Source organism: Lycorma delicatula, chromosome 10 (genome assembly GCF_047948215.1).
Source record: "Lycorma delicatula isolate Av1 chromosome 10, ASM4794821v1, whole genome shotgun sequence".
NCBI lineage: Eukaryota > Metazoa > Arthropoda > Insecta > Hemiptera > Fulgoridae > Lycorma > Lycorma delicatula.
Window position 1 is genome coordinate 95,491,686 of NC_134464.1, and position 23,939 is coordinate 95,515,624.

The 23,939-nt window shown below is 30.8% G+C and overlaps 1 protein-coding gene across 1 annotated transcript in view; it reads right to left on the reverse strand.

Moving 5' to 3' along the window:
* LOC142331766 (uncharacterized) overlaps positions 1-23,792 on the reverse strand; it is a 106,708-nt gene extending 82,916 nt beyond the window's left edge. Inside the window, exon 1 of the mRNA XM_075377851.1 lies at positions 23,394-23,792. Within this exon, the coding sequence (XP_075233966.1) occupies positions 23,394-23,720 (327 nt within the window). The 5' untranslated portion in view covers positions 23,721-23,792. The remainder of the gene's footprint in view (positions 1-23,393) is intronic.
* Positions 23,793-23,939: the final 147 nt, after the last annotated feature.

Sequence of the window (23,939 nt, forward strand, 5' to 3'; positions counted from 1 at the left end):
TAAACCAATCAGAGAGCATATATACGTGCTTTCTTATTGGTTAATCATTATCATCATCATCTGCCCCCAAGGATTAGGTTCTAGACCTGTTCCGCCCATCGTAACCACGGTCTTCCCATCATTTGTCTTCCTCTTGCAATGTAATACAGCGCGCGTTTAGGTAACCTACTAATTTCCATTCCCTGGAAGTGAAACCAACCACTTATCTCTAATTCTGTCATCCCTACATCTATCCAAGCTATCCCTTCACTCTCCTTAAAAATTTCATTTAAACTGTCTGAACAGTCTGTTTTTTGTTTTTTTTTTTTTACATCCTCCAGGTTTCATTCCCGTAAAGAAGAATAGGCAATACTAATTTCTATAACATTTCAGAATTAATTAATGAAATATTTGGATCGTACAAGAGGAGGTCACATCGGTTCGAATCTCCTTTTTTTTAATTTAGATATATTTATTTATTAATAATTATTAATCTCCGATTGTAAAAAATGTTTTACAATAAATAATAATTCAATAATAACAATATAAAAAAGAAAAAATATCAGAAGTTATTAATGAAACAGAATTTTACGTACATCTCATTTTAAAGAAATGAGTATATGTAATTTAATAGGCGTACAAGGAAGTCATGTGGTGTCAACATCAGATTTTTTGTTTTTGTTGTTATTCTGAATGAATAAACTATTTGTTTTTAATTTAATTAAACTGAGACATATAGCTAGTTAATTTACAATAAAAAAAGTGTAATTCTAAGCTGCTGAATTTGCAAAACACAAAAGTTTTCACGGAAATATATAGTGGTGGTGTGACAAGATCTGACATATTTCAAGAAGAGAAGTAGTGATTTCAGTTTTAGAATCCATAAACGAGTAAAATTATATTATTTTCATCCGTTTTAAAAACGTAAGTTCACCTGGAAGGAAATGTTCTAACAGCTCTTTATTATTTAAATTGCAGGAAACAAAAATACGACTAAGTATTTTTGAAATATTTCCCAATAGAGATAAAAAAAAAATCAAAGTAGCAAAAAAAGGAGTTCAGAAGGTCAATCGTATGGATATGGAGGATTTTAATGTTAATAAAAAATTAAGTTAAAAAATTATCGAAAGAAATCAAATTTTTCGAAAATTAAAATTTATTATTTTTGAAATACCTACAGAAACCTTTCCTCGTAACTTTTTTCTTCTAACAGTACATAATTTCTTGCTTATTGTATTGTGTAGTAATATGAGATCGAAATTCAAGAAACTGCAGGTAATGAGCAAAATTAGAAATATATTAAATATAAACCAATATACCGAATAACATTTTTTTATTACAATATTTAATATATTTTCGCTAGGATTTCACGATTGATCTTAGTGTTATTTCCTGCCATTCCTAGAAAAGTGATTCTAATATTCGACGCGTTTCGGAGTAATTCCATTCTCAAAAACGAGTGCTAAAACTGGAGGTACTCCGAACGCATCGACTACGAATGTTAGAGTGATATTGCTAGGACTGGCGGAATACAGCACTTAAATCTACTAAATAATAGATTGATTTTCTAACTTTTCATACGGTTTTTGTTTGAAGGAAATTTATTTTAACTAAGTTAGAAATATTATTGGTTAGGAAACTTGCTTTATTAAAAACTGCTTTCACTTCTTTTACTAATTGAATTAAAAATAATTCTTAAATAGAACAGGTACAAAATCGCCAGACTATAATTTTTGTAATTCACTTTAATAATTTCAGTTCTTCTCAGCTCCAGTACACTTACTTTATACGGATTTGAATACTAGATAGTGGATACCGGAGTTCTTTGATGGTTATTGGGTTTCAATTAACCACACATCTCAGGAACGGTTGACCTGAGACTGCACTAGACTACACTTCATTTACATTCATTCATATCATCCTCATTCACCCTCAGAAGTCATACATAACGGTGGTTCCGCAGGCTAAATCTAAATATATTGGTTAACTGGCATTTCTCCCTAAACCACCCCATTCGGTCCCCCTAGAGCATAGACCAAATGTCAGTGCCAAGATACGGCTACTGTGCTTCTAAAACAGTTTAACGACCTCCTAAAAACTCCTAGTGAGCTACCTATCAGCGTGAGCGGATTAAGCAGAGTACTATTCACCACCCGCTTATGTGTCCCAACCGCTCACTTGTCAAACTAAATTTAGATCGGGGAGGCGCACCCCTTGTTACTAATTACTAAAAGTCATTAACGTTAATAAAATAAAAGACAGCAATTTAGGCTGTCACGCCTCGGTCGCTGTATGCCAGCTAGTGCCTGTCCACCATTTAAGCGCTTGAAGCTTGTATCTGGCTGGTGGTCAGCCATTATCTCAGGAAAAACTTCCCACAGCGGCGCTATAGGAATCAGTATAACCCAGCTTAATTAAAAAACTGTAGCGATGACGGTTGAACTTCGCAACCTCATCGAGGAACTCCCACACGGTCCGACAATGCGGCTCTCGCCACACTGACTCGCCGTTTATGAGCGGCCAGTTTCCCCCCCGACCTCTAAGTTCCAGCGTGGCCCGATCTCTGCCCCCCCCCCCCAAGAGCAGGGCAGTCGAACATCATATGCTCGTTCGACTGGACCTCCCCGCAGACACACAACTCATCAGCAGCTAAGTGAAACCGAAACAGATATTGCTTCAAATCCACATAAAATGTGGATATAAATCTACATATATAAAAATCATCATATATCGAAGAACATAAGAAAGAAGCCCTAATAAGAAAGGGAGTCCGACAAGGATGTTCCCTATCTCCGTTACTTTTTAATCTTCACATGGAACTAGCAGTTAATGATGTTAAAGAACAATTTAGATTCGGAGTAACAGTACAAGGTGAAAAGATAAAGATGCTACGATTTGCTGATGATATAGTAATTCTAGCCGAGAGTAAAAAGGATTTAGAAGAAACAATGAACGGTATAGATGAAGTCCTACGCAAGAACTATCGCATGAAAATAAACAAGAACAAAACAAAAGTAATGAAATGTAGTAGAAATAACAAAGATGGACCGCTGAATGTGAAAATAGGAGGAGAAAAGATTATGGAGGTAGAAGAATTTTGTTATTTGGGAAGTAAAATTACTAAAGATGGACGAAGCAGGAGCGATATAAAATGCCGAATAGCACAAGCTAAACTAGCCTTCAGTAAGAAATATAATTTGTTTACATCAAAAATTAATTTAAATGTCAGGAAAACATTTTTGAAAGTGTATGTTTGGAGTGTCGCTTTATATGGAAGTGAAACTTGGACGATCGGAGTATCTGAGAAGAAAAGATTAGAAGCTTTTGAAATGCGGTGCTATAGGAGAATGTTAAAAATCAGACGGGTGGATAAAGTGACAAATGAAGAGGTATTGCGGCAAATAGATGAAGAAAGAAGCATTTGGAAAAATATAGTTAAAAGAAGAGACAGACTTATAGGCCACATACTAAGGCATCCTGGAATAGTCGCTTTAATATTGGAAGGACAGGTAGAAGGGAAAAATTGTGTAGGCAGGCCACGTTTGGAGTATGTAAAACAAATTGTTGGGGATGTAGGATGTAGAGGGTATACTGAAATGAAACGACTAGCACTAGATAGGGAATCTTGGAGAGCTGCATCAAACCAGTCAAATGACTGAAGACAAAAAAAAAAAAAATAAATAAAAATCAATGTTTGTTTGTCCCGAATGCGTTCCTACATCATTCATCTGACTGCGATGAAACTTTCGTGAGTTGTTGTGCGCCTGCACGCAAAGATTTCTGAATTAGTTTGGACCCGATAGGTGGCGCACGAGTCGAGATATTTCGAAAATTTGTATTAATGGTCCTATTTGGCTCATATTCATAATAGGTGTTATTTACACGGAAAGAAATTTCTCTGTAAAAAATGGACCCGCTAGATGGCGCTGGGGTTGAGATGTTTGGAAAAATTGCATCTACGGTTCGATTTGGCTCATATTCAGAACATATATTACGTTAAAAGAAAATTTTTTGCAAAAAATATACCCGCTAGCTGGCGCCGGTGTCGAGATATTTACGGAACAAACAAACAAATGTACAAACAGACTTTCTTCTTCTACATATATAAAATCAATGTTCTTATGTCTGTCCATAATAGACAAATGACTAATGACTAATAGACTTATGATTGGTTAAAAAACAAAGAATACGATTGGTTGGAATTTTGTGCTCGATAATGATAAGAATTATGAGGGTTATTTTTGTTTCAAGGTCCGATCGGTCACGAAATTAAAACTACAGTGAAAATAAAAAGTTTTTTATTTGTAACAAGTACTTACATAGTTACGCTATTTCTCTACATAGTCGCCACTCCGATTTAGACATAGTCGTAGCGTGGTACCAACTTTCCAATACCCTCGTCATAGAACGGAGCCGCCTGTGTTTTCAGCCATGTTTCTACAATAGTCTGCAGCTCAATGTCTGTGCCAAAATGTTGTCCTCCTAGCCAGCGTTTCATGTGAGCAAAGAGGTGAAATTCGGATGGAGCCAAGTCCGGGCTGTATGGTGGGTGAATATGAATAAGCGGAGAGGAATGTTGTCATCAGGCATTGTCTTTCTCCATGACAATCCACGGCCGTACATTGTAGCTGTAACAAAGAAGCTCCTGCAGCGTTTTCGTAGGGAAGTGTTTGATCACCCACCATACATCCCGGACTTGACTCCATATGGGCTACCCGAGAGTTATGGCTGGCTATCAGCCAATTAAAGCTCCAAGCGCTTTAATATTGGTGGACAGGTACTTGCTGGCAATCAGCGGCCTAAGCGTGGCAGCGAATTGCTGTCGTAATAAATTTAATTTATTGAATGACATATATATTTTTAGTAGTTGACGAGGTGCGCCTACCCATTTTAGAATATATGACAAGTGAGCGGTGGGACATGAAGCAACTGGTGTATGGCACCATGCTTAGTTCGCTCTCACAATTAGGTTAGCTCTAGGAGCTAGTTAGGACACTGGTCGCTAAACTGTTTCGGGGCTCAGTAGCCGTTTGTGGCACAGAATTCGGTCTTGTGCTTTAGGGCGACCGAATGGGGTGGTGGCGGGAGAAATGCCAAGCAAACCAATCATACTGTAATAAACAATCATATTCCATATGGACATGTAGAATACCGCGGTAAGGGTCTGCAGGAGAATGCACAGTTGTTAACGAAAAAGAAATGAACAAATTATATTTCAATCGTAAAAATTTCAATTAACAAATTCTTGTTGTTTTTGCACATCTTAAAAAAGTGTAACACCTAAATTATTTATTTATTTTAGTATTTACTGACTGAATTTATTATCTCCTCAGAGAAACGAGCGGCCTAAGTCCGTTTTCTTATCACTGATATAATGTAATATTTTTATATCTTACTGTTACATAAAATAGAACAAAAGAGCAAAGTTCATCTTATAGTAAAAATATTAACAGCCTGTTTTTTTTTATTATATGCATTTTAATTGGGTTTTTTTTACCAAATGTTTTTAGTTACTATTTCATTTTTATTATTTATTGTAAAGCTCCGTATATAGTTAATTATCAAGTTAAAAAAAAAAAATTGATGCACATTATTTCTGACCTTGACCAGTATAAATATGTATATATAAGCTGACTGAAACCTTAGTAATTCAAACACGTGTAACTGGAAAAATTAATGTGCCTCGCAATTTATTACATTAAATAATGTTAATTCGAACTTTTCCGATTGAAAATTTATGAATAAAAATATCTAGTTCATTCATTCAATATTTTGCTTTTATAAAAATAAAGCTTATATTTTCAATATTAAATCTTAATCTGTTATTAAAATTAACATTCATTATAAATATAAATATTAAATAAATAGTAAATATTAAAATCCACACGAAACAGAATTAAAAATTCAATTATTTTTAAATCATATCTTTAAGACGATTAAGAAAGTAACAACATCATGATGTTATTGATTATTATAGATGGCATTTTTTTGATATCAACATCAAGGAACTATTAAAAATAAAACAGAAATCTGGTTTAAATTAAACCTAATGAAAATTCTTAAATATGTAAAAAACAGATATAAATGAAAAAAATGGGATTGAACATGGTACTGTACTATTTTATTTATTATTATAGATAATGACATCATTGTATTATGAAACCAAGATAAAAAGTTATATATTAATATGTATTATTTTGATTTCTGCAGTATTTTTCAATAAATATACAATATTACAAATAAATATATTATTTATTAACAGTTGTAAAGAAACAAAAAGTGAAATTTAACTGAAAATCTGTACGAAGTAAAAATGGAATGATATATTCTCAAACAGCTCTAACAAATTACGAAATGGTGAACATTTCGCACAGGCAATTCGTCATATTTTAGTAGTAATGAAGACCGACTTATAATCTTAATTGCTAAATTTGAGAAAACTGATAAAGTTCAACATGGGTTGAACAAATCTGATTATTTATTGGTCTTGTTCCATTAGCCGTCTCAAAAACCTAGTCTACATCACATTCTGGATAAAGATCTTGAATTTCATACTTAGAAAGTTCAGCTGACGCAACAAATGCGACCACATGTTCACACTCAACATCGTGAGTTCGCTGATCGAGTATTGAAGATGCAGACATGTAACTTAGATTAAAAAAAAATAATAATGGCGGCTCACTTTCAACTGAATGGATACGAGAATAAACAGAACTGCCGGTTGCGTGACCCCAAAAACCAAAATAATTATCGAGCATGTGTCTATTCAGCTCTTACGCGGTGTCGGTTTGGGCGCTTAGTTTGAAAAGATCGAGCACTTATTCAAAATTTAAGGAGTGCCCAGCGCAGAGCCTTAATTGTATGCACTGGTGTTTTTAAAAACAACCGTCTACGACGCTACCACCGTATTGGAAAAGGCTCTCCCAATCGATTTAATGTTGAACGTTCGGGCAGCCATGTGGAGATTGCGAAGACGCAGGGAGGCCGAGGTATCTGGAATGTGGTTTCGAGTCGACCCTGTACCGGAGCGGAACGGTGATCTCAATGCACTGGTTCTAAGAACAGTTACCCATCTCCCGCCTGTATAGGAGGCTTTACAGCCTCGCGATGGAAGCATGACAGCAAGAATGGCACGCCACGACTAAGGGAAGGTCCTTGTACAGATTTATTCTGGATCTGGAGGATGATATGCTTCTCCTTCATTTTTAAGGGCAACGGGAGCCCGAGTGCTCTCCAACCATGTAAATTAAAACCAATATTTATTTCGGTTCCGCCTGGCAGCTGGTGAGCTGTGCGTCTGCGGGGAGGTACAGTCGAACGAACACATGATGTCTGATTGCCCAAATGGTGGGGGGGGGGCAGAACTCAGGTCACCCTGTAACTTAGAGATCAAAGGAAAAATTGGCCACTCACAAGCGGCGAGTCGATGTGGCGAGAGACGCATTATCGGACCGTGTGGGAGTTCCCTGATGCGGTTGCTTTGTTCAACTGACATCAGTAGTTTATCTAAGAAAAAAGACTTCTACCTCGTTGTTGTAGGAAGCTAACCGAGAGATATGGCTGGCTACCGGCCAGATTAAGGCTCCAAGCGCTTTAATGGTGGACAGGCCTTGCTGGCATTCAGCGGCCTAGGCGTGGCAGCGAATTGCTGTCTTTGACGAGATAAATTTAATTATTGATAGTCATATATATTTTAGTAATTGACGGGGTGCGTCTACCCATTTTAGTGATATGTAACAAGTGGTGGGACACGCAAGCGAGTGGTGTATGGCACCATGCTTATTCCGCTCACGCTTTTAGGTTAGCTCTGGCTAAACTGTTTCGAGGCTTAGTAGCCGTTTGTGGCACAGACATTCGGTCTTATGCATCAGGGCGACCGATCGGAATGGTGGCGGGAGAAATGCCAAGCAAACCAATGTCTCTATCCACGAGTGACTTTTAGTGCGGTTTTTGATCCGGTGATGTTATCGGGTACTGTTTGTATCAGGATGTCACTAACAGCCGAACGAATCGATAAACAATTAAATTACCGCGAAATTTCCAAGATGGATTATCTCACGAAACGGAGACAATATATCGCCTATATCGTGCGATCTGACTTAACTTTCGGGACCAACGTTGGATATTGCTTCAGAGGATGAGATGAAATTGCAGTTTTTTAGCGTGAGAATGCCTTGCGTAATACTGGGATTCGTACCCGGGACCTCCGGATGAAAGACAGAGACGCTATCGCTCGCCCCACGTAGGCCGGTTGACTTTTCTCTTTGGGATTCTGTTAAAGAACAAGTCTACGCCAATAATCCACAAACATGTAATTCGAACTCTTAAAGACTATTCAAGCCTTTTTTCGCAGAATGACGCTCTAATTATATGAAATCATGACGCAGAATTTCCTTCAAAGGATTAACAATTAAAATAGAAACCTAGGCGGGCGTTTATCAGATATTGTGTACCATATTAAATCGTAAATTTTGTAGTTTACATCGAAATAATGATAATGCTTATTAAAAAAGAAATGTTTTACTATTAATTTAAAATGATACTTCTTAATGTAAAACTATTCTTTATTTTTTTATTGATCTGAACAACCGGACGGGTGTCATTGAGCATAAGTTACAACCAACAAAATGCCCACTACCGGTAGATTAGAAAATAGTTCAATCTTTCAAAAAAAAAAAAGCATAACGAAACAAACATAATAAACGATTAAATGATTTTTTTAAAAATACAACCAACTAAAATTTAATTTTGCGTCATTAATGATAAAAAAACAAATAAAATATGCGAGAGGCGGTTATTACGTAACCGTTGTAAAACGCCTTGACAGTACGCACGGTTCACTGTTTCACCTTTTGGCAAGAATTCAAAATGCACGATACCATTAAAATGGAAACATCAGACTTTGACCTCGGATCGAGACTAATGTGCTTCCTTAGGGGGTGGAAATCTTTGCCAATCCATTGTGATGATTGAACTTTTGTCTCAACATCGTAGTCGTAAACCCAGTTTTCTTCTCCCGTTATGATCCGTTCATGAATGTTTCATCATCATCGTCTTGTTCAAGAAGTTGCCGACAAACCTCCACTCGATGTTCTTTCTGCTGTTCGGTCATCAAACGAGGAACAAACTTAGCTGCAACTCGATGCATGTTCAATTTTTCAGTAAAAATGTCACGGCATGATCCAATCGAGAAGCTAACCCCTTCTGCAAGTTCTCTGACAGTCGATCGAATATTTGCACGCACCAGATCAACGTGGGTGTCATCGGTTGAAGTCGAAGGCCTTCCTGATCGAGAGTCATCTTCAATCGACTAATGACCACTTTTAAATCGTGAAAACCATTCGTAAAATTGCTCGAGCATCATCTCCGTAAGCTGTTTCAAAAGTTGAAACGTTTCTGTGAAAATTTTCCTCAGTTTCACGCAAAACTTTACGTTTTATATTTGCTCCCGAAAATTTCACTTTACAAAAATCGTAACTAATACTTTAACACGTTGCGCTCAAATAACAATTACGCAAAAACTAAACGAGATAATAACATCCAAAGAACATGTGGTTAGAGACGAGGTTATGCAGAATACAATGCTGCCAACCGCACGTCACTAAATATCTCTGTTGGCGGGTAATTAAAAATGTTCGGTTATTTTCTGAACAGAGCTCGTACAAGTAGTTTAAGTTTGTAATGTATTTCTGAGATACCGTATAAAACAAAATTTTGGAAATAAATTATTCTAGTCAAGAAAAAAAGAAGTTTTTTCTGTATCTCCAAATCGTACATGGTGATTTTAACTAATTTTGGGGTGCTTAATTCGAAACTGTCATCAGAATTTGTGTAATACATTACGTTTTTTAGATACATACGATTTATTTACCAATAAATGCATAGTCACTATGAAATAAATATTTAAAAAATATACATATTTATGTGTATTCATTTAAAATTTGTTTAAATCAACGAAATTTGTATTTATTCAAGCACGGATAAATTGAAATACATTAATACAGTTTTTAAAAGTGTAAATCATTGGAATTGATTAACCTTTCATTTTTAAATTATGTTGACAACGTTTTCGTATGTACGATGTTCGATCAGGTTCTCTAAACAAAAACCAATATTAATCACCCATCATTCCAGGATCCAATCTTCCTTGGTACCGATGCTCCACGGTCAGAATATCCTGATAGAAACTCTCTCCTTGCTCATCGCTGACAAAGCTCAAATTTTTGGGGAAAAAAGTCTAGGTGGGAGTGTAGGAAATTAATTTTTAATGACATTCTACATCCTAAACGTTTGTAGTTTTTTAACAGCTAATTAATAAAAAACCATCGTTTTCATCTTTTCTGTTGCCTAAAAATGTCCAACATCTTTGAAGGACTTCCATGCAGCTACTTTACATTCCCTAAACTTATAGTCAAAAGTAAAGGAAGAAATTCAACATTCTCTAGATCATCCTCTTCATTTTCAAATTGTCCTTCTAGCAATGTCGGATTAGACGGTGGTACAGGTAATTCCTCTCCGTATGGTACCGGCTTTAGAACTGAAGATACATCTGTATATTTTATGAACTTTCTATTTTTGAATGAAAATCCAAATATATTGTCATGCAAATGTATAGTCGATGAAGTGGTCCTTAGGTTCACGCCAAACCATCGGTACAGCAAACGGCACGCCTCGACGTTTCCCCTTCAACCATTCAATGAGACTTTCTGAGCACAATATGCAAGTAAAATGAGGCGCCAAGATTTTATCTTGATCACCGAGTGCACAAAGTAAAATTTATAAGCTGTTTTTATCGATTCAGAAATAGCCTTTCTTTGAGATCTAGGAGCAAATTTATCGCAGATAAAACAAAAATTGTCTGAATGATTTTAAAATCCACGAACTTTTGCGGGCAGCAAACAAAATCGAGAAAAATTACTTTTGTATTGTAGAGAATCGATGAAAATATAGAAAAACACTAATAACTCTGTGAAACAGAACACACAGTATAGGACAAGTGAAGCTAGACTGAATAAGATTTTAAGCTCTGTACTATGCAACAACAGATGTTTTTATGATGTCATTATACAGACATGTTAGTACGTGTCTACTTCTTATGATACAGTGTATGTATTTATTTTTTATTAAGAGTGTATGCGTATTGTTTAAAAGTAAAATTACAGAAATTATTCTTAATTTTAACCAGTAGTCAAAATAAGTTTACTAGAAAATATTTTTTCAAATTTACGATTTACGTAAAACATTTACGTGGTAACACAAATTTAATAGAATATTTGAAATCAGCACCCAAATTACAGTAAGAAAAGTTGTATAACATGTTAGATACAAATATAAAAAAATTAAAAAATTTTTTAGTGTTGTCTAGTGTTATTATTATTATTAATTTTAATAATTCTACAGGTACTGTGACAAAATGTAAAATCCCTATATTGTTTAAGCTATTTGTATTTTACGAGACATAATTTTTAAATAATATTTAATTAAAATCAACTTTTTTTTACTAATTAATTCAGTTTTAACCGTAAACCAAGGCAAAGTCTTTTGTAGAATTTACAAACCTAAAAATAATGAATAAAAAATGAGTGTATGTTATTTAAAATCAACTGTTATATACATATTAATAATATCGATTTTTTTAAATTGTTTTACGGTTTAAAAACCAATTTTTTTTTTCGTATGACTAATTACTCCATTATCAACCATTACACCGATAGATAATATTGTAAAGAAGCCAGTACACAACCAAAAATAGTAAAGTTAGACGCTATTGTTAGTATGAGACATTCTTTTATTTAACGTAAAGCATTCATAATCACTTTATTTGCTGTAGAACACATTTTTAAATGTAAAAACTAGTTTAATAACACATATGCTAATACGTATCGTACTAAATATTTAATTCGGGTTGATATTTGACATGAATATATAATTAAAATTAACTTACAAAGAAGTTTTATACGATTTTACATTAACTATTATTTTTATATATTTAATAAAAATAAAACAAGCAAAGCTCGTTTATTTAAATTATTTTTTTTTGTCATGAAAGATTGGGCATCAAAAGCTATGATCATTAGCCCGATGAAAATTAGTAGCGTATGAAAAGATGCCATGCTTGTCAGGTTTGACATTTTTTCATACACTAAAGTTCATTTCTCGTTATGAAAAAAAAAGAGTGAGTAGACAATATAGCGATTGGGCTTAAGCTTATATTTACCGGATTGTGAAATAGATAATCTTCCTTTTATCATTAAGTTACTCTATTAAGGGGATTTTTTATCGGTATTGCGTATGTGCATAGGTCGATGTATGAGAGAGTAACATGAAAAAGAAAACAATTCTTTAATAAATTAGACAAGTGGCTGAAATCTTGTCATTTTTGGGACAACTTATCAGATAACTTTTTTATGTAATTTACAATTGTTTATATTAAGTAACAAAAAAACTATATTATTTAGTAGCAAACGAGTAAAAAGTGTTTTATTGTATCGAAAATGATAATAGAATTAAGTATATGTACGAATCTTGAGAGTGAAAGATATATATGAGTAACAAATCTACTCTACACGAAGCGTGTTTTAAGTACGATGAAGAAATGATTTTACATTTTACAACATAAGATATGAACAATTTGAAAGAAATGAAATTGGAGAAATTTAAAGAATTTAAAAAAAAACACATTTTCGAAAATTATGTGACTTAAAAGTTAATTAAAAAAAAAAAAAAACAGAACTTAAACTTTTTTTTTATAAAGATAAAACCGATTAAAAATAAATGGTTCTACAGAAATATTTTCCAATTTTTATCGGCGCTAAATTAAAAAGGTCAAAAAACTTACCTCGAATTTAATCCAAATTTAAAAATTTAAAGAAGAATTTATAAAATATTATTCTTTTTTACATTCTTTTAAAAATCGGTTTTATTAAATTATATATTTTATTTTTAATGTTATTTTATAATATTTTAATTTGAAATATGAATTTGTTCATAATAAAAAACAAGTCGTCTGCATGATAAAAGCCGTTTTCAAGAAATACCCAAACCTATTAAATTTTCGTATTTATAAAAGTTAAAAAAGATTGTAGAAAAAATCGAAATAAAGCTAACATTACCGACTATGGGATTACTACTTATTTATTTAATTTTACATTTCCCAACTAATTTTCTTGAATTTTTGCACGAAAATATTCTAAATAATATAAAAATTAAGTTAAGTTAAGTAAGCTATAACAATTCAAAAACAGACTATAAAGATGACAAAAAAGTAAAAATTCGTTCAAATAAATTAATATTTTGTAAAAAGAATCTCTTATTTAAGTTATGTAAGCCTACTGGGCTGGTCCAAAATATCAAAAATTGTTTCAGACAAAAACTTTAGGTAATGTTTAGAGGAGTAACGACCACTTTAAACCGATTCGATACTTGCCTATTAAGGGATGTATGATTTTTTTATATTCAAACCCCCATTTTTTCTACCCCCTGGGTCAATGTTGGTGATATCAAAAAAACTTTAGTCATATAAGTTTAAGGCCCTTATCCAAAGAACAATAGGAACTTTAAACGAATTCGATATTTTACTTAAAAAGAAAGTTATAGCTACATTTTTTTCGAAAAAGCCTCCCATTTCACACCCACGGTCCGATTTTGGCCGTTAAAAAACTCGACCGGGATTTTTGGACGAGTTATTTTTAAGGAACAATTTGAAAATGAATGGTGCAAGATTACAGAAGTTATCGTGTCCACAAGAAAGTAATATATATAAACTTTTGAGCTGACGGTATTTTTGGGTTCTGGGGGATGTGAAACACGAAGATATGTCGAAATTATCCGGTAGTCGAATCATGGTACCCGTTACAGTAGGTAGCTTTCTTATGAAATCTATCTAATTACGAAAGAAAAACTTACAACAAGTAGTCTCTAGAAAGTAAAGAAAGTACAAAATAAGAATCATCGAAATTACCATATTTAATAAAAATAAGAATTTGAACATTCATTAAATAGAGATAGGTTGCCTTTATTAAGATCGGTTAAAAATAAATTAACTACTACGTAAATAAAAACAAAGAAGTGAGATTTTTTGTTAAAAAAAAGACTATGATATTTTACTGTAAAGAATTTTACTGATATCAAGGAACGAAATAACACGTTATCGACTTGTGTCGTTACAACTGCGTTTTGTTCAGATGTACTAACGTTTACAGTAAAATTTTGTAATAATTAATATTAATTAATAATGTTAAAAATGAATTATTAAAGTACAAAAAAGCAGAACTAATTAACTTTATTAGACGGATTTGAACTTGTTACGATCAATTAATTGTATTTTATTATTAAATGAAACATCGTATGTTGTTTACAGTGTTGTACGCTACATTATGTTTTGTATAAAAAGTTAAGGTCATGTAAATAGTATTTTTATAGTAGTAAATGAATTATAATCTTTAACCGGTTAGTATAATAATTTTGATTATTCATTTGGTTTAAACCAAAATTAATTTTATTATCGATTAATCCAATTATCCTAATTTTGGTTAAAATTAAGAGATTAATTATAAAATATATAAAAGATGATTTGAATTTAAAAAAAATTTAACTTCAGGTTTTTACTATCTTGGCATCATTGCTATAAAACTGAACTGCAAATAAGAAAGTATGCTAATCAGTCAGACCAACTGAAAATACGGTTGTAGGACGTTTCCGTCACACGGCTAAAGCCGCGTTCCGGGAAAGTCCTACAACTGTGGGTTGTTTCTGATCCACGACTTACACACAAAACTTAATTAAAAATATTTAGCATTTTATTTAAATATAATTATTTTTCGTTTATTTATTTAATTCAATGATTCTAATTAAAGCGCGCGCGAGTGTGGCGGTACTAGTTACGACGTTCGGCACTAACTAAACTAATATCATTTTACAACTTACGTAGTTACAACTTACAAATTTTGCTTGTACTATCGGCAGACTGGTATAACCGCGATGCTTAACGCACCAGCTACCAAGTCAACCGGGCGATCGAGTTCGAGACCTGGCCAGATCGAATTACTTTTTTACACTTAAAATATTATTAATTTATTTAGTTCTACCCCTTACCTGTGATGTAACAACATAGCAGTAGTTTAGAGCATTTTTTTTTGGATTGGGGATGCGATTTTGCAAATATTGTTATTTTTTAATTGTTAAAAATGCGCCTAAAAAAAATAAGACCTTAAAATAGGGGAATCTCGAGATAATGAGGGTTACCTTGCTCTACAGCCTCACCCCCTTGACCTTTTAAGTTGAACATTTAATGGCATCAATGCCCTATATACAGCAGTAATGTGACCAAGTTTGGTCAAAATCGGTCCAGTAGTTACAAAACAAACATCGTACGGTGTTATACGAACATCCGGAAAATTTCCATCCGCTTTTTTGGGTTCCTTAGGTGTCAAAAGTCAAGATCCGGTGAAAACCCGCATATGCTCAAATTGGATCGATTACAATATTTTCCCTTCTACAGTTACAGCCCTATCTAGATGGAAAAGTAAAATTAAAATGGAGTATGACGTTTTTGCATTTATCGATCCTTCTTGATCCAGGGACCTCAAAAAAAATAATAAATAGGAAGTAATGTTCGCACGTTTTACTATTAATAATAATAAAAAAATTAATAGTGTTCACTAGTTTGAAGCTTAGTAACTTTTGACTAGATAAACTGATTTTGAAAAATTTGGTAACAGAGATTCGGTATATATGTGAGGCAATTTACTGGTAAATGTTTGGAGTCAATGTCTCTAGAAAGTGAGATTGATAGTTTCTTTGGGATCAATTTTCTCAAAATTTTGCAAAAACAACCCCACTTTATATTAATAGTACGTGCGTACACGCTTATCTTAACCAGTTAAAAAAAAAAATTGCCCCCAAATTCTACCCATTCCCAAAAAATCAGAAAAGTTATATTTTTATTTATTGCATATTTTTTAAACTTTTTTCATGAATCATTATTTTTACACTATATAACTATAAATAAATAACCAATGTCAGAAAAGTATAACAACTTTCTTAGATGTTTTTTTAAATAATCTTTTAAATTTGACATGGCGTAATGTTTTTACTTCCTTGTACGAAGTAAAGGAAGTATTGTAATCACGAAAAATTTCGGTTTTCACATTTCAACGAAAATATCTATTTTGACCATCCCTAAATCCAATATGACGGCGTGACGTCTGTACCTACATATGTACGTACGTACTTTTGTATCTCGCATAACTCAAAAACTAATAGACGTAGGATGTTGAAATTTTGGATTTAGAACTTTTGTAACATCTAATTGTGCACCTCCCTTTTTGATTGCAATCAAACTGACCAAAAATGTCCAAAAAAGCCCAAATTCCAGAAAAAAATATGGATTTTTGACTCTTTCTTAATTGCAGTAATAAGCCCTCATTTACAGGTTTTTAATAAGCGGTACATATTTTCATTGGTTCCAGAGTTATAGCCAAATAAAGTTTTAATAAATGAAATATTTTGATTTTACAAGGGGATGGCACATCGGTTCGAATTCGACTTCATTTCCTTTTTTTTTTGGACTTTATTTATTTAGATATATTGATTTATTAATAATTATAAACATGATTGTTACAATATTTTTACAATAAATAATAATAACAATAAAAAAAATTATAAGTTATTAGTGAAATAAAATTTTATATACTTTTAAAAATGTGTGTATATAATTTAATAGGCATACAAGGAAGTCATGTGGTGTTTACATCAGATTTATTTTTTGTATATACGTTTGGGTCTTACGTTTAACCAAATACACGATAACGTTTTACTTTTATAGAGAATGATCCTCTGGTAATCGCATATTACATTTTTTTCAGATAATTTAAGAAAATCATTTAAACGAAAAATTATATGCCTATTACAAACCGTAATGAAAAAATAGTTTTATTTGTTTACTGTCATCATTATTTAATATATTAAGATTGTGTTATGTATGATCAAACTTCCTTTTAATTTTTTTTTTTTTAGAACTACGCGCACAAAAATCAATTGCGGCCAAAAGAAATAATTAAAAATCAATTTGTGCAAAGGTTTTTATTGTTATTATATATGTATGTATCGGTTATGCAATACATTCATATATGTATACATATTTAAACAAAAACAATTAGGTGATTTATTATTTTTTTTTTAACATTTCTTTTAAATTTTTAAACAGAAATTTTTTTTTCTGTCTCAGAAATTCATTCTTTGTAAATTTTATTTATATTTAGTTTCTCTCACTATCGGCTAAATGTAATTTAATTCTCATAAGGTCACCCTTTGGTGTTTGGGTTTCAATTATAACCACAGTCTCAGTTGTAGTCGACATGAGTCTCTTCAAGATTACAGATTTACCGGTACAATTAAATAAAAGTATTAAAAAAATATATATATAAAAATGCATTCTCATACTAAAATGACATCATTTTTAATAATTTTACTTCCGATTTTTACCAATACGCAGGTTTCTTGTGTTGAAGTTGTTTGTAAGACAAACGTTATTTTATATATAAGTAAAACGAAAAAATTTACGTAAAAAAAAAAAAAATAACATTCACATTTAAAAAACGCTAATATTCATAAATAGTACATTTTTAATTTCGATCTTTTAAGACGGCGCTAAATAAATAAACGGTTAATAAATTACTAAAATTGAAATGTAAGAAAAAATTTTACAACTAACAAAAACCTTCCAAAAAAACCTCCACATTCTTTTTATCATTAAGAAAAATTTAAAAATGAACCAAATAGAAATAAAACCAAAAATCTTATACTGATATCAATATTTTCTCAAATTACTTCATCAATATTTGAAGACTTGTAATCTTCAACGATTATAAATTCTATAGAATACTTAACCTTATATGAGTACATATATTTTTCTACAATCGTTCAATCTGGTTTAACAGTAGAGTGATTAGTATGCTGACTATTTGATAAAATGGATGTAGCGTTAAATTCCCGGTAAGTTTTAATTTTTTTTTCATATATAATTTTATCCATTTTATGTTTCCTGTTTAAAAACGGGTAAATCGTTGTCAAAAAAGAAAGAAAAACATGTAAATATGTTATAAGCAAAATTGTAGAAGACATTAAAATAATAACAGATGATTTTATCAAGGAGTTTGTTAGAACTTCGTCGGTAAGAGGCGACGAAGTCAACGAACTGCGTTTACAGTTCGAAACATGACCTAACCTAACATTGAAATGAAAATAAAAAAAAATAAGCGTGAAAATATTATATCTCAGTTCAGTTACATTAGTAATGAAATATACTTTTAAAAAAAAATACCTCGAATTTTGTTAGACAACGTTTTTTTTATCCATTTGATGAACCGCGGGACTCGAATATGTCATTTTATTCATTTTTTTAATGTGCCTTTACAAATCGCGCCGCTAGATAGCAGTAGTTGATAGTACTAGGTAACGTACAAAAACTTGATAATGTACTTGAATAATAAAATTTAAAAGAAAATATACTACAGCGTATTTTAATAGTAAATGCTGTTATATAAATGAAAATACTGAAGATGAAATAATTTTTTTAATCCCAAAAAAATAAAAGTATTAGTTTACAAGAGATTATACTAATTTTATTAAAAAAGGAATAAATAAACAGAAATAAATTCGATTTTACCAATCGAATTTAACTATAAAAATCGAGGGTTACAGTTACAAAGTAATAAATTCAATATTACATCACGGATTTCGATTCGTGAAGGTCATGTACTAGTTTATTAAAAAAGGAAAAATATGGTATGAAGTGAATGATATGACTATCAATAAAAAAAATTGTCCGTGAAATTCAATCTGTTTGTTCTAAGCAATAAATTTTAATTATAAATCCATAAGATAACAATTAGTAATTCATAAAAAAAAATTAAAAAAAAAGAATAATCTAACAAAACGCGACATTTTTTTCGCTCAAAAAACAAAAATTTCTGTAATATAAAACTTTTTTAACAAACCGATACTGATATTAAAAAAGGTAAGACTACATTTCTATTATCAAAATCTATTAATTTAGAATTTCTTTAAAAAAAATACATGTTAAATGTATGTAATAGACAATAGATATCAATAACAGATAATAAACAACGTTTAAGCGTTTCATACAACAAGCAAAAAAAAAAAAAAAAAAAATTAGTTACAAAACTGTTACCGGTAATACACATCAAATTTACAGAAATAATAAAATGCCTATGATTATTCGTTGTTTAATAAATGAAATTGGACCGGAAATTTTGTAACAATTTTATTTTTGCTTATTATATGAAACCCTTAAACATTGTTTGTTACCTATTATTGTACATCTATTGTCTATTACATATATTTTTTTTAAAGAAAATTCTAAATTAAGATTTTGATAATAGAAAAGTAGCGTCACCTTTTTTTGATATCAGTATCATTTTCTTAAAAACAGTTTTATTTATAATATTACAAAAAAATTTGTTTTTTGAGCAGAAAAAATGATATCTGCGAGACTCTTACCGTACGGTTTACAATTTCATTGTAATTTTTTTGGATTAGTATGTACTACGCACATAAATATTTAATCTTAAGATAATTTACAAAGAAAGATTAAAGTCCAACGTTTTCATGGTATCGACTAATATTGCTGTAACGATATGTTACTCAAGGTTACTTTGATATGGATTATATTTATTTTAGAGAAAGGATTACACGGTTTATTCTAAAATATTTTTTTTAGAAATTAAAAAAAAGCTTAAGGTACGAAATCTTCATTCTGTCCTCGTTTAAAAAGTCTAGAGATTTTGAATATATCGTCCTTGTAATTACTACCCCAAAATTATAATTTTTTTGAGGTTAACGAAGTTTTTAAAATTTTAATTACATTTTTTATATTTTATAAATATTATTAAAAAAATATAAATGCTTTTTACTTCCTTGTACGAAGTAAAAGAAGTATTGTGATGGCGAAAAAATTCGGTTTTCAGATTTCAACGGAAATATCCATTTTGGCATCCCTAAATTCATTTTGACCAATTTCGGCGTGACGTCTGTACGTACATACGTATATATCTCGCATAACTCAAAAACGATTCGCCATAGAATGTTGAAATTTTGGATTTAGAATTGTTATAATATCTAGTTGTGCATCTCCCCTTTTGATTGCAATCGACTGGACCAAAAGTGTCCAAAAAAGCCCAAAATTCAAAAAAATTGGATTTTTCTTAACTGCACTAATAAGTCCTTATTGAGAGCTTTTTAACGACATATAATAAGTGGTACTTATTTTCATTGGTTCCAGAGTTATAGCCAAATAAAATCTTAATTAATGAAATATTTTGATCTTACAAGGGGAAGGCACATCGGTTCGAATCCGACTTCATCTCCTTTTTTAACTGTTTCTTTTTTTTAATTTAAATATATTGTTTTATTAATAATTATTAATCTCTGATTGTAAAAAAAACTTTTACAATAAATAATAATTCAATAATAACAATAAACAAAAAAGAAAAAATATCATAAGTTTTTAACGAAATAAAATTTTACGTACTTTTCATTTTAAAAAATGTGTATATGTAATTTAATAGGCGTTCAGGGAAGTTATGTGGTACCCACATCAATTTAAAAAAAATAATTTCAAAGGTTAAAATTATTTAAAAGAACATAAAATTATATTAAGATAATTATTATTAATTAATTTAGGAAAAATCCAAATTCTAAAGTAGAGAAAAAAGAAAAAAAATATATTAATGCGACTGAAAAAAGTTTCATTTTTGATCGCAACAGAAATTTCAGTAATAATGTTTACTGTCCATTTTCATGTTTTAGCTACAATTAGGTTTATTTTGTTTGCAATAACATACGTAAGAAGCTATGCTTTTAAAATAAATAAATAATAAAAATAAAACGTAGTAAAAATTTATAAAGTTTTCCAATTTCCTTTAAAATAAATTTCAATTTTTAGAAGTCGGCGGCAAGTTAAATATTACCCTCCTGAATATGATACCAACTTCAAAAAGTCAAAATTTAAGGAATATTCAGTTTGGTATTTACGTTTAGTATTTTTTTCGATTTTATTTGAAATATGAAAAAGCCTTCAAAAACTTTTTCCCATATAAAAAAAGTCATTCGCAGGAAATACAAAAATGAAAAAATTGAATCTTGATAAAAATAAGAAAAAGGAATGTAGAGAAACGCTATAAAGAAACTGATATAAAATCGTAAGCTAAAACTCCCTTGAATAAAACAAAATTTATTTTTTTATTTAAGTTTTCAAGGAAAAATAATTTCAACGACGTCATATTATAATATCATTATACTATGTAATATTTACAATAATCCAATATATCTTTAAAATATCATCAAAATCTTATCTAGTTTTTCATTAAAAAGACTCCTGTTTAATTTATTGGGAAACAAATTACAACGGGACCATCAGACAGAAGTGCCAACTTTCATCTCTTGGATGAAAAGTAAAATTTTAAAATATGTACATAGAAAAACCAATCAGAGGTGCATGACTTCCCCGGTTTTTCCCTGACAAATTTTTATTTTAAATTCTCATACGGTTTTTAAATATTAATGACCTAATTATGCAATAGTTAAAGTACAATTAACGAAAAAAATCAAAATATTCAATAAATGAAAACGGTTTGATTTCACAACCTTGATTGATGTTTTTACATTAAAAATTAGGAAAAAAATCAAAATTCTTGGCAAAACGTTTTGGTTCTTATTTCACCCCCTTGCCTATTTGAATTTCTTATCAAAATTTTTCGTAAAAAAAAATTGGATCTTCTTGCTATCTCACATAATACTCTTAACAACAGACACGACTCAAAAAAGATCTAATGTGGACACCACACGACTTCCTTGTACCTATTAAATTACATATACACATTTAAAAAAAATGAAAAGTACATAAAATCTATTTCATTAATAACTTCTGATATTTTTTTATTTTTATTATTATTGAATTATTATTTCTTGTAAAACGTTTTTTACAGTCGGACGTTTATAATTATTAATAAATCAACATATTTAAATAAAAAAAAAGAAAGTGAATTCGAACCGATGTTTCAGCTTTATTGGCTGAGGGGTTTGCGAGGTATAATGGAAAAACTGTTTAGAATGCTGAGTATCCCCCACCCCTAAATCCGACAGACTCAAGATTCATCGTAATAAAGCTTGGTTTTCTACAATCATTATATATATAGTCAAAAATTCAAAACGGCGAAAACTTTCTCCTTTTTTGGCGAATCGCTTCTCCTTTTTTTAAATCTAATTCAAAATTTAATACCCCATATATAGACATTTTTTGAGGTATTTTAAATACAGGTCAACACATGTACATCTTCCGGAAATTTTTTTGGACTAAGAGGTTCTTAAAACATCGATATTTGCAAAAAACCCCACACCCAAAACTTTGGCCAACCTCTTATTTTCCCTTTTTGGTATTCTATTTATTACATCAATAGAACGAAGACAAAAAGGAAAAATTATACAAGTCAGACTGAATCGATAAATAACTTATTTCTGGAGTTATATCAGGCCGATAAAAGGTTATTTTTATTTAGCAGCATACGAAGTTTCAGGTCCGTTCTAAAAAAAATACGATATCCTTTATTTTAATTTCGAGAAAATAAAGAAAGTTTTCTATTAACAAAATGTAATAACGTTTTGTTTCAAGGAAATTATTTTTTAAATATACTTGTAACATTAAGGACAAGGTTATTACTTTTAAACGTTTTCCGCGCCACAAATGCATTATTTTGACAACATCGTGTACAAGATCAAATTTGATTGCGGGAGTGGCTTATTTAAGTTCACTAAAGATATGAATCGCATAAAAAAATAACCTAAATTATGAAATAGGGATATCACAAAATATTAAATCAACTTTTTTTTTTTAAGAAAAATAGTTTACGATTAAGATAAAAAATTTTGATATTTCTACTTGTACATAAAAACGGACCATATCTAAAAATACTTTAACATTATGTAATATATAAATACAAAAAATGAAAACGCGTTTTGTCGGTATTCAAAATATACATCTCTGGCCGACTTAAAAAAACCGCCAGGAATAACATCGATTGACGCGGGTTAGAACAGCAGCACCAGTCGCTGTAAAACCCGTTTTAAAATAAGTTATGAACAACGCTGATTTTTACAGTTAGGTATAGTTATAGTTTCAAAATTTTGCTAATTTTAGATAATTGACAAAATAATAATTTGTTGACCTTCATGGATAAAAATACGGTAAACATCCAACGTTTTGTTAATAGTAAGCAGAACTAAACCCTTGCATTGTCAATTTTTTTTAACGGTAAATGCCTTACTTTTTTTAATTACAAAAGTATTGTACATTATTTCTAATTACAGAATAAAGATTAAACGTTTTAATTACTTACGATCATAGGTTTCTCACTCCACTCTTCTACATTACGCCAAACCATTTCAGGTAAGGTTAAATTCGGTATTTCAACATCACCATAAAGCGATTCTAAAACATAATCTTGAGATGCCGAATAATATCTACACTGTTTTAAATTAGATAAAACATTAGATTTAGGAAGAATTACACTTTTAACTAATATATTACTGTTACGTTTATTATTTGTGTAATTTAAATTAGTATTATATTTTTTTGTCAATATACTACTTAAATTACGCGAAGTTAATGAACCCTTCGTTGTTATTTTATAATTAAAATTACGAATAGTTAGATGAACAGCCATAACTAATTATACAAATATTTTTCTCAGGATTAAATTTAAAAATAAATATTTAAAAAAAAAAATCACGCGTGCTAAATAACGAACTATTAAAAGAGACACGTTGAGCAGAGGTTTAAAACGACACTAAACAAAAAGAAGGCGGTTCAACATCTACTACAACAGCCCTGACACTCACTTGTTTTCATTCTCCCACCACAATACACTCATCTCGTTTCATTC